This window comes from Ceratotherium simum, chromosome 9 (genome assembly GCF_057802395.1).
Source record: "Ceratotherium simum simum isolate JZ-2026a chromosome 9, ASM5780239v1, whole genome shotgun sequence".
In the NCBI taxonomy this organism is placed as follows: domain Eukaryota; kingdom Metazoa; phylum Chordata; class Mammalia; order Perissodactyla; family Rhinocerotidae; genus Ceratotherium; species Ceratotherium simum.
In genome coordinates, this window is record NC_141908.1 from 73809271 (window position 1) to 73824491 (window position 15221).

Genomic DNA, 15221 nt, shown 5'->3' on the forward strand with positions numbered 1-15221 from the left:
CATATACTGTTGAGCTCTAAGAAATACTATTTTTATGTTTTTGTTCAATTGTGTGTTTAATATAGGCATGTTTTGGACTACCTGGGTAAATTCTCTTATAACTAGATACTGCCACACGATGTCAATCCTTCAGATTTTGTATTTACAATCACATTTGTAATAATATTACTCTAACTGATGCTGGTAAATTAGTGAAAAAGATTACAAGTGGATTTAAGTAATCAAAGGTTCCATGGTAGTTCCAACAGAGACAAGGAGTACGTGACGCAGGGCATCAGATAGCACGTGATAGCAAAAGAACCCGCACCATGCAGACAGCATCATATCAAAGTAGCCTAGTAAGTAAGCAGTGTAAGCAAAATACTTCAGTGTAAGCAAAACAAAATTTGTATTTAAATAATGACTCATAAGTATTCATAAACCTACACTCATTAGTATAGGTTCTGTAATATACTATAGGTTTTGTAATATACTTTTGTTTTATTTTATTTTTTTTTGTGAGGAAGATAGCCCTGAGCTAACATCCACGCTAATCCTCCTCTTTTTGCTGGGGAGACCGGTTCTGAGCTAACATCGATTGCCAATCCTTCTCATTTTTTTTTACCCCAAAGCCCCAGTAGATAGTTGTATGTCACAGTTGCACATCCCTCTAGTTGCTGTATGGGGGACGTGGTCTCAGCATGGCCAGAGAACCGGTGCGTCAGTGCGCGCCCGGGATCCGAACCTGGGTTGCCAGTAGCGGAGGGGGCGCACTTAACCGCTAAGCCATGGGGCCAGCCCTATACTTTTGTTTTAAAGTTGGATGCTCTATCCAATACAAGAGTTCTATCTAGCTTTATGTTTGCAAATTTGCATAAATACCAGAACAAATTTAAGACAATATTTTTTTCTTTAAAAAGATTCTATACATATATATGGTGATGGGTGGTAATCAGTCTCTGGGTAGTGAACATGATGTAATCTACACAGAAATTGAAACATAACAATGTACACCTGAAATTTACATAATGTTATAAACCACTGTTACCTCACCAACAACAACAAAAAGAATCTATATATTACTCAGGGTTGAGAAATTCTCAATTAGGTGAGTAAAGCACATAAATTGTCCAAAATCTCATTTTTGGCAATTGCGCCTCCTGCTGAATCAGGTATTAAATAAATTCTTCCATTTATTTACTATCAGTTGTCCATTGTAATTCCCACAGTTGTGATTAGGATAGAGTTGTGTGGGAAAGAAAACATGGTTTGAATCTCTACTTTTTATACGACAGACGTCAATCCTGTGTCTAGTTATCGTGAGCATACAGTTAAACAGATACAAGCAAGGCAAGTTTCTCTTTCCAAGTTTTTAAAATTAGCACTGAATGTCAACCACAGAATTGAAGTTAGTAATAATTTATAATCTGCAGAACCAAATCCTCTCATATGTCAGCAAACAAATGGGAGTCCTCAGGATTTATCTTAAACTAAATTGTTTGGAAATGATGTATCAGTATATCCCAATTCTGGGTTTAGGAAAATACTGCCATGGTCTGACAGTTTTTTCTGATTTGTAAATAGATCTGCAGTAGTCTATGCTAGAGTCAATAGTGGTAATAGTACAGAGGTCATGAAAAGTGGCTAGATCCTGAACATATTTAAAGGTATGACTAACTATGGATAGGACACAGAGTAAGAGAATAAGAAAAGAGTACAGGATGGCCCTGAAATGACTCCTAAGGGTTTGGTTTGGGCCAACAGACACAGGAGCAGGGTGGAGAGGGGTGAATGAATATAGAGAAAATCAGTAATTTAATTTTATTTTTTTTTATTATTTTTTTTACTTTATTTTGTATTTCCTAGCACAAAACCTAAATCCTCACTTTGAAAAAGAAAATCCACTCCCTAGACTACTTTTTTATTCAATTGAATTTCATTTGTTTGAATTGAGCTTTACATAAGAGACAACAAAAGCAGCCAGTAATTTTATTTTAGAAATATTGATTTTGAAACACTTATTAAACATCCAAGTAAACACGTCAGGTCCGAGGAACACAGAAGTAGAGGACAGATTTGTAAATTTAGGAGTTGTCTTATAGAGATGGTATGTAAAGACAGGAATGAGATCCTAGGGAGTTGAGTTTAGACAGAAAAGAGGTCCAAGGACTGAGCACCAGAGAACCACAAAGTTAAGGAAGCTGAGGAAGGTCCAGCAAACCAGACTGGGGAACAGCAGCAGTGAGGAGTATTAAGAAAATCAACAGAGACTGAAGCTAAGAAAGAAAAGAGTATCAAGGAACGTCAAATGCTACTGATATGCTGAGTAATATGAAGAATGAGACTTGATCTTTGGATTTAGCAATGACGAGGTCAAGTGACCTTGACAAGAGATGTTTTGGTGGAGTGGCGCAGGGTAAAGACTAAATAAGCAAAAAATGCAAGTACAGACAACTCATTCAAAGCATTTTGTGGTAAAAAGAGACAGAAATGGTAGCTGAAAGGGAATGTGAGTCAAGGGATGGTTTCCTGCAGTCTTTTCTTTTTTTCCAAAGATGAAAATGAGTAAAATGTTTTTACGGATGATGATAACCTAAAGTACAGAGGAAAAACTGCTGTTAATCAAAGTCCTTGAGTAGTAAGAGGGGATGGGAAATGGCACATAAGTGGAAGGGTTAGCTTTAGATGGTCAATGTACACCAACAGTTCACATGATAACAAAAGAAAAAGCAGAGTAGGTGAGAAAACATACAAGCATACTGGTAGATTTCATAGGGGAAATGTGTGTTAAGTTTTTTTTATTGTTTCTATTTGGGAGGAAAAATAGGAAGCAAGGTCATCAACTAAAAAGGAAGCAGTTAAGGAGCTGGCCCGATGGCTCAGTGGTTAAGTTGGCACTCTCCGCTTCCACTGCCTGGGGTTCGCAGGTTCAGATCCCAAGCACAGACCTACACACCACTCATCAAGCCACGCTGTGGCAGCGCTGCACATATAAAGTAGAGGAAGACGAGCACAGATGTTACCCCAGGGCCAATCTTCCTCAGCAAAAAGAGGAGGATTGGCAAAAGATGTTAGCTCAGGGATAATATTTCTCACACACACACACAAAAAAGCAGCAGCTAAAGAGGTATTATAGGTTTGACATGACATAAATAAGTCCTCTAGAGAGGAGGGGAAGAGAGTTGTTGCTTAATGATTATACAGTTTGCTTGAGGTGATAAAACAAGTTTTGGAAATAAATAGCTGTGAGTGTAATTAATGCCACTGAATTGTACACTTAAAGATGGTGAAAATGGCAAATTTTATGTTATATATATTTCATCAAAATAAAATTAAATCCAAAAAACTCAAAGAAGTTCTCTAGAAAAGTAAACGACCAAGGAAATGCAGTAGCATTGCCCATTTGACACCTGTGGTCAGAGGCTTAAATTATCCATCTAGAAAATGAGGAAGATCACTCAATATATTGTACTCAATCTCCACAACGTGACATACTTACATATCTATCTTTATTATTCCAAAAGGAACATTCTCTTACTTCATGTTACGGACTGAATTGTGTCTCCCTCAAAAAGTCTTATGTTGAAGCCCTAACTCCCAATGTGACTATTTGGAGATTTGGCCTTTAGTGAGGTAATTAGGTTAAATGAGGCCATAAGGTTCGGGCCCTAATCTGATAGGATTGGTGTCCTTATAAGAAAAGAGACACCAGAGTTCACTCGCTCTCTCCATGCAAGCAGAGAGAAAAGGCCATGTGAGGACAGAGCAAGGCGGCAACCATCTGCAAGCCAGAAAGCGGGCTCTCACCAGACACCAAGTGGCATCTTGATCTTGGACTTCAAGCCTCCAGAACCATGAGAAAATAAATGTCTGTTTAAGCTGCCCAGTTTGTGCTATCTTGTATGCCAACAAGAGCTGATGAATACATTTTATGAGATAAAAACATTAAAAATAGTAATAACAAAAATTAAGAAATTACCTCTGCTTGATCCCAACTTGATAGCTTTTTGGGAGTGGCACCAGGAGTCTGATCAGCTGTTTGATCCCAACGTCGTTTTCGTTTTGAGGGAGGCTGGGACGCTGCTGCTCCATTGACGACTTTTAGTTCCCCAGCTTTAGCTTTTTCTGCTAGCTGTTGCCTAATTTCTCTCTGAAAAATATTTGAATAAGCAGTGAATATCTTTAAAACATTTTCAATTATCTTTTTATATCATGGGGACAGTCATTTCTATTTCATGATTTCACGTCATTTTATTCTTCACTCATTCTCCTTCCTCATTTTCCCTCTCTATCGCCAGTTTTATACAATGTCCTTCTGCACAACAGATGAGCAAGTACTGAATTTATAACATAGAGCACTCTACTTTATATAGTTAGTGAAGTAAAATCTTCAGTCAACGGTAGAGATGATTCCATTCAAAAATAAAGTTTTATTTAAAACTCATATAAATAGCAATTAAGACAATGTAGCATGATACAAGCGATAAAAGTGACTATAACTACGCAAATAACATAGTCATAACAAATGCATATTTAATTTACCCCATGATTTTAAAATGGAGTTCCATTATCCCACTTAATCCATAAAACAAACAAATCTATTATATATTCATATTAAGTTTGGAGGCTAACTATTAAAACAAGATAGAGCAATCTCTGTAGGCCAACAGGAATTCTTCAGGAATTCTCTACCCATATCCAAACTGAATCTTATGAGAAAATTAGAAGTTTTTCAAAGAATGATTTAACTATTTCACTTTTCCCTTACACACTGGCTTCAGACACACACTATCAATCCTTCCCAGATACATCCACCATAAGATACATACGTATATAAATATATAGCCAATGGACCAGGGACTAGAAAAGGATATAGAAACATGAAAAGTTTAATTTGGGAGGTGACAGAATTTTGGGTAAGGTTCTTTCTCAACTTAATTTTTATTAAGCTGTTAAAATATCACTTGTACAGCAAATAAAAAGAAAATACAAAAGTCACTCAATCTCTACTTTCTTCACTTTCTTTCACAACCATTAAAATAAAAAGCAGGTTAACATACCTCTTCTTTAGTCAAATGCTGTTCTCGCATTACATCCATGTAAGTCCTAGCATTCATTTTAGGATCAGGGGTCTTCCCTCCTGCAGAAAAGAACAGCAACAGGACAAGAGTACAATAAATAAAAGATAATTAGGTTCAACTGATTTATCTGCCCTGCTCTAATATTATGTTATTCCATAATCATTTAATTTATTTTTTGATGGAAAACTTTAATAATTATACATCTTACTTTTTATTGAGTTTGCTGATCAATTTAACCTGTTTGAACACAAACATATCTACAGCAGTTTAAAACAAATATTTTAATGCATATAAAAACAAAATGACAGCACAGTTTAGAGTCTTCAGAAGTGATGGGTTCCTGGGTTGCTAATCCGGAATACGTACACTTTCGTGCCTTTGTCTCCATCAGCAGTTCTGACTTCAAGCAGCAGAATAGAAGCCTAGAAAATTATCTCTTTACCATTAGTAACACTTTGGAAAGATATTTATATTCAAAACATTACCTGTTGCAAGCTGTTAAAATCCTGACTACAAATAACTATGACTAGATAAGTTCCTCATATAATGTTCTAAAACAGTTATAGTTCAGAAAATCTGATTTTTAAAAATATACCTATAATCTTATTCTGATGTCACGTTACTAAAAAGGGCTTCATGCTTTTAGAGTTTTGTTGACCCAGAAACATATTTTTATTTTCTTAGAAAGTATAAATTACAACTGGAAATATATTACTTGAAATATATTACCTCTACCAGTTATTATGATGCACACAGAAGAAAAGTGGTGTACAAAGAGATGTGTTAGTCTCTTGGTTAAAGTTTCAGTATTTGCTTTTCAAACTTCAAAATATCTTAAAGAAGCCCAAACAGTATACAACAAGATTCACAGAGGCACACTAGTTTTAGAAATGTGATAATTAGCTATACAAAGTAGTATAGCATCATAATTTAGGAAAAAATAATAAAATTCTAAGACATTTCCTATGCTGAAGATCATGCCCAATTGATAGTGTCATTCTTTCTGACACTAGCTCTGATAAGACTTCCTTTGGAATACTTTTTCACCATAATCTAGAGAGGATGTGTTGAACTGCACCCTTAAGAATGCAGACAGGACTGGCATATAGCAGTACTGCTGTAGGAAAGAAATTAAGGACAGTTAGTATGGGCCTGTGAATTCTGACATACATGTTTAAATCAATTACAATTATGCAAGTAAAAAAAAGAATATCCCTACTAATTCATGCAGGCTGAAAGTCTAATTTGTAAACCTGCAGCAGAATCTAATTTTAAGAAACAGGCACCTAATTTTGATTTTGAAACTCACTCACCTGAGGAAAGCTTCCATCAGGCTCACTATGCCCCTAAAATTAGCAAAACAGACTCCAACTATTAAAAATATCAAAGTCGTTGTACACATATTTTTGTTTTAACTTTATGCTTAAAGCAAAGTAGGTGCGTTTACTAAACTATATTTAGAGCAACATGGATGGAGCTCTAATGTGAGAAACAGTTTCTCAAAAGTAACAATCCTAAAAATCTAGGATTTGGAATGAAAACTTTCAATAATTTGAAAGTATTTTGAGCAGAAAAACACATTTGTTCAAAGTATAGAAAGCGTACCCAAAACAAAAGTAAAAGAAAAACCTTTAACCCTTTGCGTTTCTATGGCATTGGCTCATTATTTTCTTGTCCTTCTACCTGGAAAGAAAACTTGCATTATAAAGAGGAAGAATATGGCATCTGTGACTTCAACCAAATCTATACAAATCTATAAGGGGGATTTTAAAAAAGAAAAGCAAATTCATAAGCATGCCAAAAAAAATCAAAGGGCTAAAGACAACTTAATACAAATAAATTTCCGAATACTTATAGAAAAGTGGGAAAGAATTACCATCTGCAAAAGGATCAAGACGCTCTGGGGAAATTATCATGGTCCGCCTGTGCTTTTTGTATTCATCTTCACGATCTGCAATCTTCGGAGGTCGGTGCTCGGCAAATGGATCATACTGAAAAGAGTTATATCTCACTTAATACCCACTTTATTAAATAACCAAACAGAGTACCATAAACAAAAATCAGAACATTATAAAACACGTAAAAATGTTTAATAAATGCCTACCTACTAAAAAAAAATATTCTCTATCATTTTATGGATAAACGTTAATATGAGAAAATAAGGGATACGCAAATGAGACAATACACATGTCCACATTTCCATAGTTTCTTTATGAAATGATTACCTTTATAAAATAAACTATTATTTCTAATTCTCCCAAATTAACTCTCATCAAAACATTCTAATAACTTGATTGCTAAAATATGTGAGCTTCCATGAGAATTGAGACATTGTTTTCTTTAGCTGAATAAACTCTGAATTTAATAATAATTTTTAAAAAAGAGTCACCTGTTCTGTTGACTGTGGGATATCATTAAGCAATGCCACAGGGGCATGATACCCTGGCTTCTTCTGACCAAGCAAACTTGTAGATGAAGAGTAGTCATCGTCATCCTGCAATGAAATGCCCCCCAAAAGCCACAAACAAAATGTCAGAACTTAAAAATGATAAAGAATACATAAAGATTCAACATGAAATCAAAAGACTTACTGACAGTGTGATTGATGTCTAAACCCTTCTTCCTAAAACTTATAAATACTTTGGTTTTCTTTTCAACTCAAAAGGCTATTAAAGAAATTAAATTCAGTTCTCCTCACTCTTTTAAAAATATTAAACAAAGGCATGCTTTCTGTGGAAGTCAGTTAAAGTGAGTATGGACTAGAAAAATCTGAGCATTTTGTTTTCTCACAGAAGGCATGATGAAATTTGTTTTCCAAATTCGTAAACTCCAAATAGACTATTTAGAGCTCTCTAGTTTCCTTGTTTTTTTAACGTGATTTAACCACAGAAACAAGTAAAATATAATTAATTTTAAATGTATTTGTTTCCCTAGTAGTATGTTCAAACACAACAATGTTAGTGTTACTTTACTACTATAAGAAGTCCAACAGTGGGTAACTCTCAAGAAGATCTTAACACCTCATTTATTTTATTTAAAAACGAAATAATTTTCCCCTCAGTTTCTGGAACATATAGCCATCACTGTCTCATACGAATAAGGCATGATAATGCAAATAGAAGCCTGATTGGCTTCTAGAAATTTTACCTTTGGGACTTAATTTTGCTTTAAAAAAAAAAAAAATGCCAACTATAAAATAAAATGTGGCTTGAATTTCATAAAAATAACATGTTTGATAATCTATACACATAAAATGTTTGTTACTGAACCACACAAAAATGGATAGCTATTTCACCAAATTTGTATGTTTGGGATGGTCTGACAAAATATAAGCTATGTGGAACACATAAAAAACACTTTGAGGGGTGTGTTTCAAAACGAGAGGTGATCATCCTCCAGAGTAACTAAAACACGCACAAAAAGCCATTCATGTCAGTAACAAGAAACATTCCATTCACACAAGATGCCAAGGGGAAAAAAAAACAGCATCAAGCACAAGTCAGAAATCAAAAGTCCTAAGGACAGCTGACTTACAATGAAGTCACTTCTCACATGGGCAACTCTAGATAGAGCTCAGTAGGTGACAACAGGGATTTACTTTACAATAGTTAATGATTTGCAGGTGCTTTACTAGATAAACTAGCTTTAACATAAAGATTCAGAACTGAGCACTTCCACAAGTTTCTGAACTTTAGAGAGGAAGGACACCTTCAACAGCTTTATCCTTCAAAAGAAAGATCTCCCAATCTCCAAAATGTCTCCCCAGATTAAACCAGATGACTCAAACAGAAAATTCCTTTATATTTCTTGCTCTCCATCAAAAAAAACGCTTGACTCTTGGATACTTTGTAACTTACATCTTCAAGTTCAGTTGCAGCAATTGATGTCACATATCCAGCAAATCTGCTGTCACTTCCACCATAAATTTCCTGGTCATAATAACCTGTAGAATCAAGGCCCACTCCTTGAGCTTCATCAAGAGCTGCCTTCTTGCCTTGAATTTCTCGAATCTGTGCTTCAATATCTGTAAGAAAGTTAATATAGACCTTCTGAACTTCATTTTCCAAAGAGCACTCAACACAATGCATTTCTCTCCCAGGTATTATCAAAATACTCTTCTAAATACAGAAACTTCAAAATAATTATACCATACAACGGATTAGTAGAACTATACCAAGTACTGATTTTTAATAACATCTCCACCTCAACAGACAATACTCATGTACCGAAGAGACACTATTTCATCAACTGCAAATTACTCTTTCTTTAAGAATGGGTTACCAAAGTTTATTAAATTATTGTTGAATTCTAAACTTTTCCTCAACTGAAACAATAATACTGTCAATGTTGATTAGGGACCAACAACAACAACACTCAAGATTATTTTAACTCAACACTACTAGAAATGTGAAAACAACAGTACTATGGAGAGTGGTTCTCAAACTTGAATGTGCAACAAATCGTCTATGGATTTTGTTAAAATGCAGTAAGCCTGTGCCTACTCTCACCACTCTTATTCAACATAGTACTGGAGGTTTTGGCCAGAGCAATTAGGCAAGAAAAAGGAATAAAAGGAATCCAAATAGGCAACGAAGAAGTGAAACTCTCACTATTTGCAGACGACATGATTTTATATATAGAAAACCCTAAAGAATCCATTGTAAAACTATTAGAAATAATCGAAAACTAGAACAAAGTCGCAGGGTACAAAATCAATCTACAAAAATCAGTTGCATTTCTGTATGCTAATAACAAACTAACAGAAAGAGAGCTCAAAAAGATAATACCATTTACAATTGCATCAAAAAGAATAAAATATCTAGGAATAAATCTTACCAAGGAGGTGAAAGACCTATACAATGAAAACTACAAGACATTATTGAAAGAAATCAACGATGACATAAAGAAATGGAAAGACATCCCATGCACATGGATTGGAAGAATAAACATAGTTAAAATGTCTATATTACCTAAAGCAATCTATAGATTCAATACAATCCCAATCAGAATCCCAATGACATTCTTAAGGGAAATAGAAAAATGAATACTAAAATTCATATGGGGCAACAAAAGACCCCGAATAGCTAAAGCAATCCTAAGAAAAAAGAACAAAGCTGGAGGGATCACAATCTCTGACTTCAAAACATACTACAAAGAAATAGTAACTAAAACAGCATGGTACTGGTACAAAAACAGATACACAGATCAATGGAACAGAATTGAAAGCCCAGAAATAAAACCACACATATACGGACAACTAATTTTCGACAAAGAAGCTAAGAACACACAATGGAGAAAGGAAAGTCTCCTCAATAAATGGTGTTGGGAAAACTGAACAGCCACATGCAAAAGAATGAAAGTGGACCATCTGCTATCGCCATTCACAAAAATTAACTCAAAATGGATCAAAGACCTGAAGGTGAGACCTGAAACTATAAAACTCATAGACGAAAATATAGGCAACACACTATATGACACTGGTCATAAAGGAATCTTTTCAGATGCCATGCCTACTCAGACTAGGGAAACTAAAGAAAATGCAGTAAGCCTGGATCAAACCCAAGTTCCTGCATTCCTAACAAGCTCCTAGGTAATATCCTAAACACCTAGGACTACACTCTGAATAGTAAAACAATAAAGTATAAAGTCTAAATTCTTTAGCGTGGAATTCAGAGTCCTACACAATTTGGCTGCAACCACCATCACATTAGTTTTATGATTAAGAGTCTAAGCTCTGGAATCAAAATGTCTGCCTTCAAATAAAGGCCCTTTCTCTACTAATTAATGTTTTTAAACCCATGTGTCTCAGTTTCCTACATCATAAAGTTTTTTTAAGGATTAAATGAGACAATGAACATGAAACACTTCAGCACTCGATGAATGAATGAACTCCTGCCATCTCTCACCCCCCAAAGCACTATGTTTTACTAACATTCTGGAGATGCAGATTTGGTGAATGACATATGAACTCCTCTCAACTGCTTCCCAAACTTCCCCCCAATTTTTAACTTTGAATTTTTTCAAGATTAAAAAAAAGTAAAATATTACAATGAACACCCACATACTCTTCACCTATATTCATCAACTGTTTATGTACATAATAGATAAAGCAAATGTGTATACATATCAGTTTTCTAAATCATTTAAAATCCCTAATATCTCAGCATGTTATTTCTAGATCTAGGACATTCTGCTATATAACCACAGGAATACTAACACGCTCAGAAATTAAACCTTAATACAATAGCATCTAATATATTATCCAGCTTCAAATCTCCCCAATTGTCCTAGTAACATCCTGTATAGGTGTTCCCTTCTTTGATCTGTGATCCAATCAAGAACCAGGCATTGCATTTAGTTGTCACGTCTCTGTAGTCTCCTTCAAATACAGACTAGTCTTCCAACTTTCTTTTAGTGTTTCTTAACACCAGGTAACTTTAAATTACAAACTAATGTTTCATTTTAATAATCTGAATAATACATAGGTAAAGTATTATTAAAGTGTAAAGAAACAAAGAGTTTCTATTGCCAGTGATTTCGGTAGCCCAACAAACAGATAATTTGATTCTTGCCAGCTCATTACCTTCAACCGAACTAAGCTCTTTGACGCCAGGCACTTTAAAAAGCTCGTTTACTAGTTTGCAAGGACCAAAAGGAAAAAATTCAAATGGCATAATACAAATGCCCAAGCCCCAACTAAGGGAGAAAACCCTCTAATTCCTCAAGACGTGTGGTTTAAAGCAGAAAATGTAATAACATTATCCAGTCAAAGGCACAGGGGACATTTCCCAGTAGAAACAGGAGGAAGTCTCAGAAACTCAAAATAATGGATAGGTTTACTACTGAACTTAGAAGCCCCAGTTTGGGGCCAGCCCCGTGGCTTAGCGGTTAAGTGTGTGCACTCCGCTACTGGCGGCCGGGGTTCGGATCCCGGGCGCGCACTGACGCACCGCTTGTCCGGCCATGCTGAGGCCGCGTCCCACATACAGCAACTAGAGAGATGTGCAACTATGGCATACAACTATCTACTGGGGCTTTGGGGAAAAAACAAAAGGAGGAGGATTGGCAATAGATGTTACCTCAGAGTCGGTCTTCCTCAGCAAAAAAAAAAGAGGAGGATTAGCACAGATGTTAGCTCAGGGCTGATCTTCCTCACAGAAAAAAGAAAAAAAAAAGAAGCCCCAGTTTGTAAACAGATCTCAAAATTATTCTAGTGTGTCACAGCACCACCCTCTCCACAGGTATTACCTTTTCCTGCATCTCTCCCCTCAAAACTGTTACAGCAGCCCAAGCAGCCAGGGGCCTCTACCATGATTAATCACCAACAGAAATATCCTCATTTGAGCTGAGTGCTTCATTTTACTATTCTCTCTACTTCTGTTTCCGTTTGAAGTATTTTTTTTTTTGACGTTTTAAATCCATATTTGCTCCCATATCCCACCCTACCCCACCCCACCCTTTTTCTCCTGGAATACAGAAGAAACCTGTCAGTGGTTCGCAAGATTGGCTGAATGGTGAGTGTAGATTTACTCTTCCTTTTTATCCTTTCTGAATATTTCCATTTCTGAAATGCTTGAGGCTTTTTTTAAAAAACCACTAGGTGCATGTATCACTTTTAAGTAAAGAGGTTCTTTTAAAGGACCACAAATGCTAGTGCCATCAGGATCCAGGCAGGAAACACAAATGGGTGAACCATGCCAGAGAAAGAGTCTGCAATCTCCCCTCTACAGCATCAGTGTAGCCTACTGACCACCTACTTTGAAACCACCTGGGGCACCTGCTTACAAGAACAGACTCCTGGCCTCAGATATACTAAACCAAAATCTCCAACTTAAGAGCCCAGGTTTCCGAATTACTAACAAACACTCCAGGAACTAGTACTTGGCCCTTCACCCTCCATTTCCAGCTCCAGCCCACCCTTACCAAAATTTCCAACTTAGAACATCATCTTATACTTTTTTCTAGCTGATATACAACTAAAAAACAGGAAAGGGGTAATGATTCACAAAAATTGCATAATACTATACATATCATTGTGCACCTTGATTTCCCCCACTTAATACAACACAGATAGACAGCTTTCTTATTTTCCTTCGAAAGAATTTTTCCATTCTAAGTTGTCAGCAGCTAGTCCTTTATACGGATAACACATTTAATTCAGGAACTACTTTCATCTACTGAATTTACCTACTGATTTTATGTATTTACTGATCAGCAATAAAGTTTTCTACTTACAAAGGTACTGAACTGAATTAGTGTTTGTATAAAGTCTATGTATATCACAACTGGATTCCTATTAAATCAAAATTTAGTGAAAAAATTACCTAACTCAAGGTCTTCTGGGGCTGGACAGCTGTTTGTAGTTAATTAATTCTGATGGGAGTTCATTATTAAATTTTTACAGGTTGTATATAGTTCAATGTTTATATGCAAACTAGGTACTGTTTCTGTACCTGCTTGAAACTACACATAAAAAGTTCAAAAAGCTAGTGGGTCTTGTTTAGGCACTGTAAACTGCAGCACATTTACACAAACATCATGTTATCCACAAAATTAAGACAACAGATCCCACGAAACTCAGCAGTTTCTTTTTTTTATATATATATATTTTTTAATAATTTTATTTATTTATTTTCCCCCCCAAAGCCCCAGTAGATAGTTGTATGTCATAGTTGCACATCCTTCCAGTTGCTGTATGTGGGACGCGGCCTCAGCGTGGCCAGAGAAGCGGTGCATCGGTGCGCACCCAGGATCCAAACCCAGGCCGCCAGGAGCAGAGCGCGCGCACTTAACCGCTAAGCCATGGGGCTGGCCCTCAGCAGTTTCTTATGCAAGTGAAAGAATAAATAAAATCTAGAAACTCTATTTCTTCATAAACTATGTGCCAAAATACCAAAGATAATACACTCAAATACTTATGAGCAAACAAATATACCATAACATTATATTAAGAACTGGTAAAGTTGGGCAATAGTTTACACTGCGTTCATTACATTTTTTCCTACACTTTTCTGTATGTTACACTATTTCATAATAAAAAGGTAACCTTCAATCTGTAGAAGTCCTTAAAAGTAACTTTCCAAATTTTTCTCTCCCCCATCCATGCCATTAAAGTTTTTGTAAAATTCCACAGCTTCTAATTTTATCAACATTTTACATCCCTAGGAAAGACAAAAAAATTGTGTCTAACTCCTTATTTTCAAAGCTAACACTAAATTATACCTACTGATATGTATATATTCCTGTACTTTCTTAAATATGAACTGCCTAAAAATGAGCAAATAGGGCCGGCCCCGTGGCTGAGCCGTTAAGTGCGCGTGCTCCGCTACTGGCAGCCCGGGTTCGGATCCTGGGCGCGCACCGACGCACTGCTTGTCCGACCGTGCTGAGGCCACGTCCCACATACAGCAACTAGAAGGATGTGCAACTATGACATACAACTATCTACTGGGGCTTTGGGGGAAAAAAGGAGGAGGACTGGCAATAGATGTTAGCTCAGGGCCGGTCTTCCTCAGCAAAAAGAGGAGGATTGGCATGGATGTTAGCTCAGGGCTGATCTTCCTCACAAATAAAAATAAAAATGAGCAAATAGATAATTTCTAACAACAAATGATCAATGCATAAGATTCGCTGGCAAGTATGAAAAAGAAATGAAAGGGAACATACCAAAAAAGAATAACCAGAGGTCCAAAATATTAAAGACTTGAGGAGGCAGAGAAAGAAGGAAATGTATATGCTAACCTCTCCCTACTTCAATTATGACCAACAAGAACAAATCCTCTGATCCTGCCTAATCATTTTCCAATTTAGACTCCCTCAAGTTTGATATTCAGAAAGAAGATAAAGAAAATTGGATACTGTCTGCTAGTGAGTGACTGGACAAGAAGAGACTAGTTCCTCCTGTTGGCCACACATTACCACTGCCAAGAGCTGGTACTCTTTAATCAATTTGAACCCGTAAATATTCAAATCTTCACGTTGTTGTGTGTAATAAAGGTTTGTGCCTTTTTATTATCAAGCAGTATTCCACCGTACTACAGTGTGTTTATCAATTCTCTACTTGAGCAGCATTCAGGCTGTTTGCAGTCTGTAGAGGTTACAAATAAGGCTGCTGTAAACGTTCATGTTTTTGTGTGACCATAGGTTTTAACATCACTTGGG

General features: G+C 36.1%; 1 protein-coding gene across 2 annotated transcripts in view; it reads right to left on the reverse strand.

Annotated features, from left to right (window-relative positions):
* The window catches only part of SF3B1 (splicing factor 3b subunit 1), a 38585-nt gene that overhangs the window by 17694 nt on the left and 5670 nt on the right, over positions 1 to 15221 (reverse strand). Inside the window, exons 2-6 of one of the 2 annotated variants that reach the window (XM_004426758.3) lie at positions 8918 to 9084; positions 7450 to 7554; positions 6937 to 7051; positions 5040 to 5119; positions 3959 to 4129 (exon numbers count right to left, since the gene is read on the reverse strand). In XM_004426758.3, the coding sequence (XP_004426815.1) occupies positions 3959 to 4129; positions 5040 to 5119; positions 6937 to 7051; positions 7450 to 7554; positions 8918 to 9084 (638 nt within the window). Of the gene's footprint in view, positions 1 to 3958; positions 4130 to 5039; positions 5120 to 5426; positions 5483 to 6936; positions 7052 to 7449; positions 7555 to 8917; positions 9085 to 15221 lie in introns of those variants that run through there. The other variant, XM_087435545.1, reaches the window with a different exon arrangement.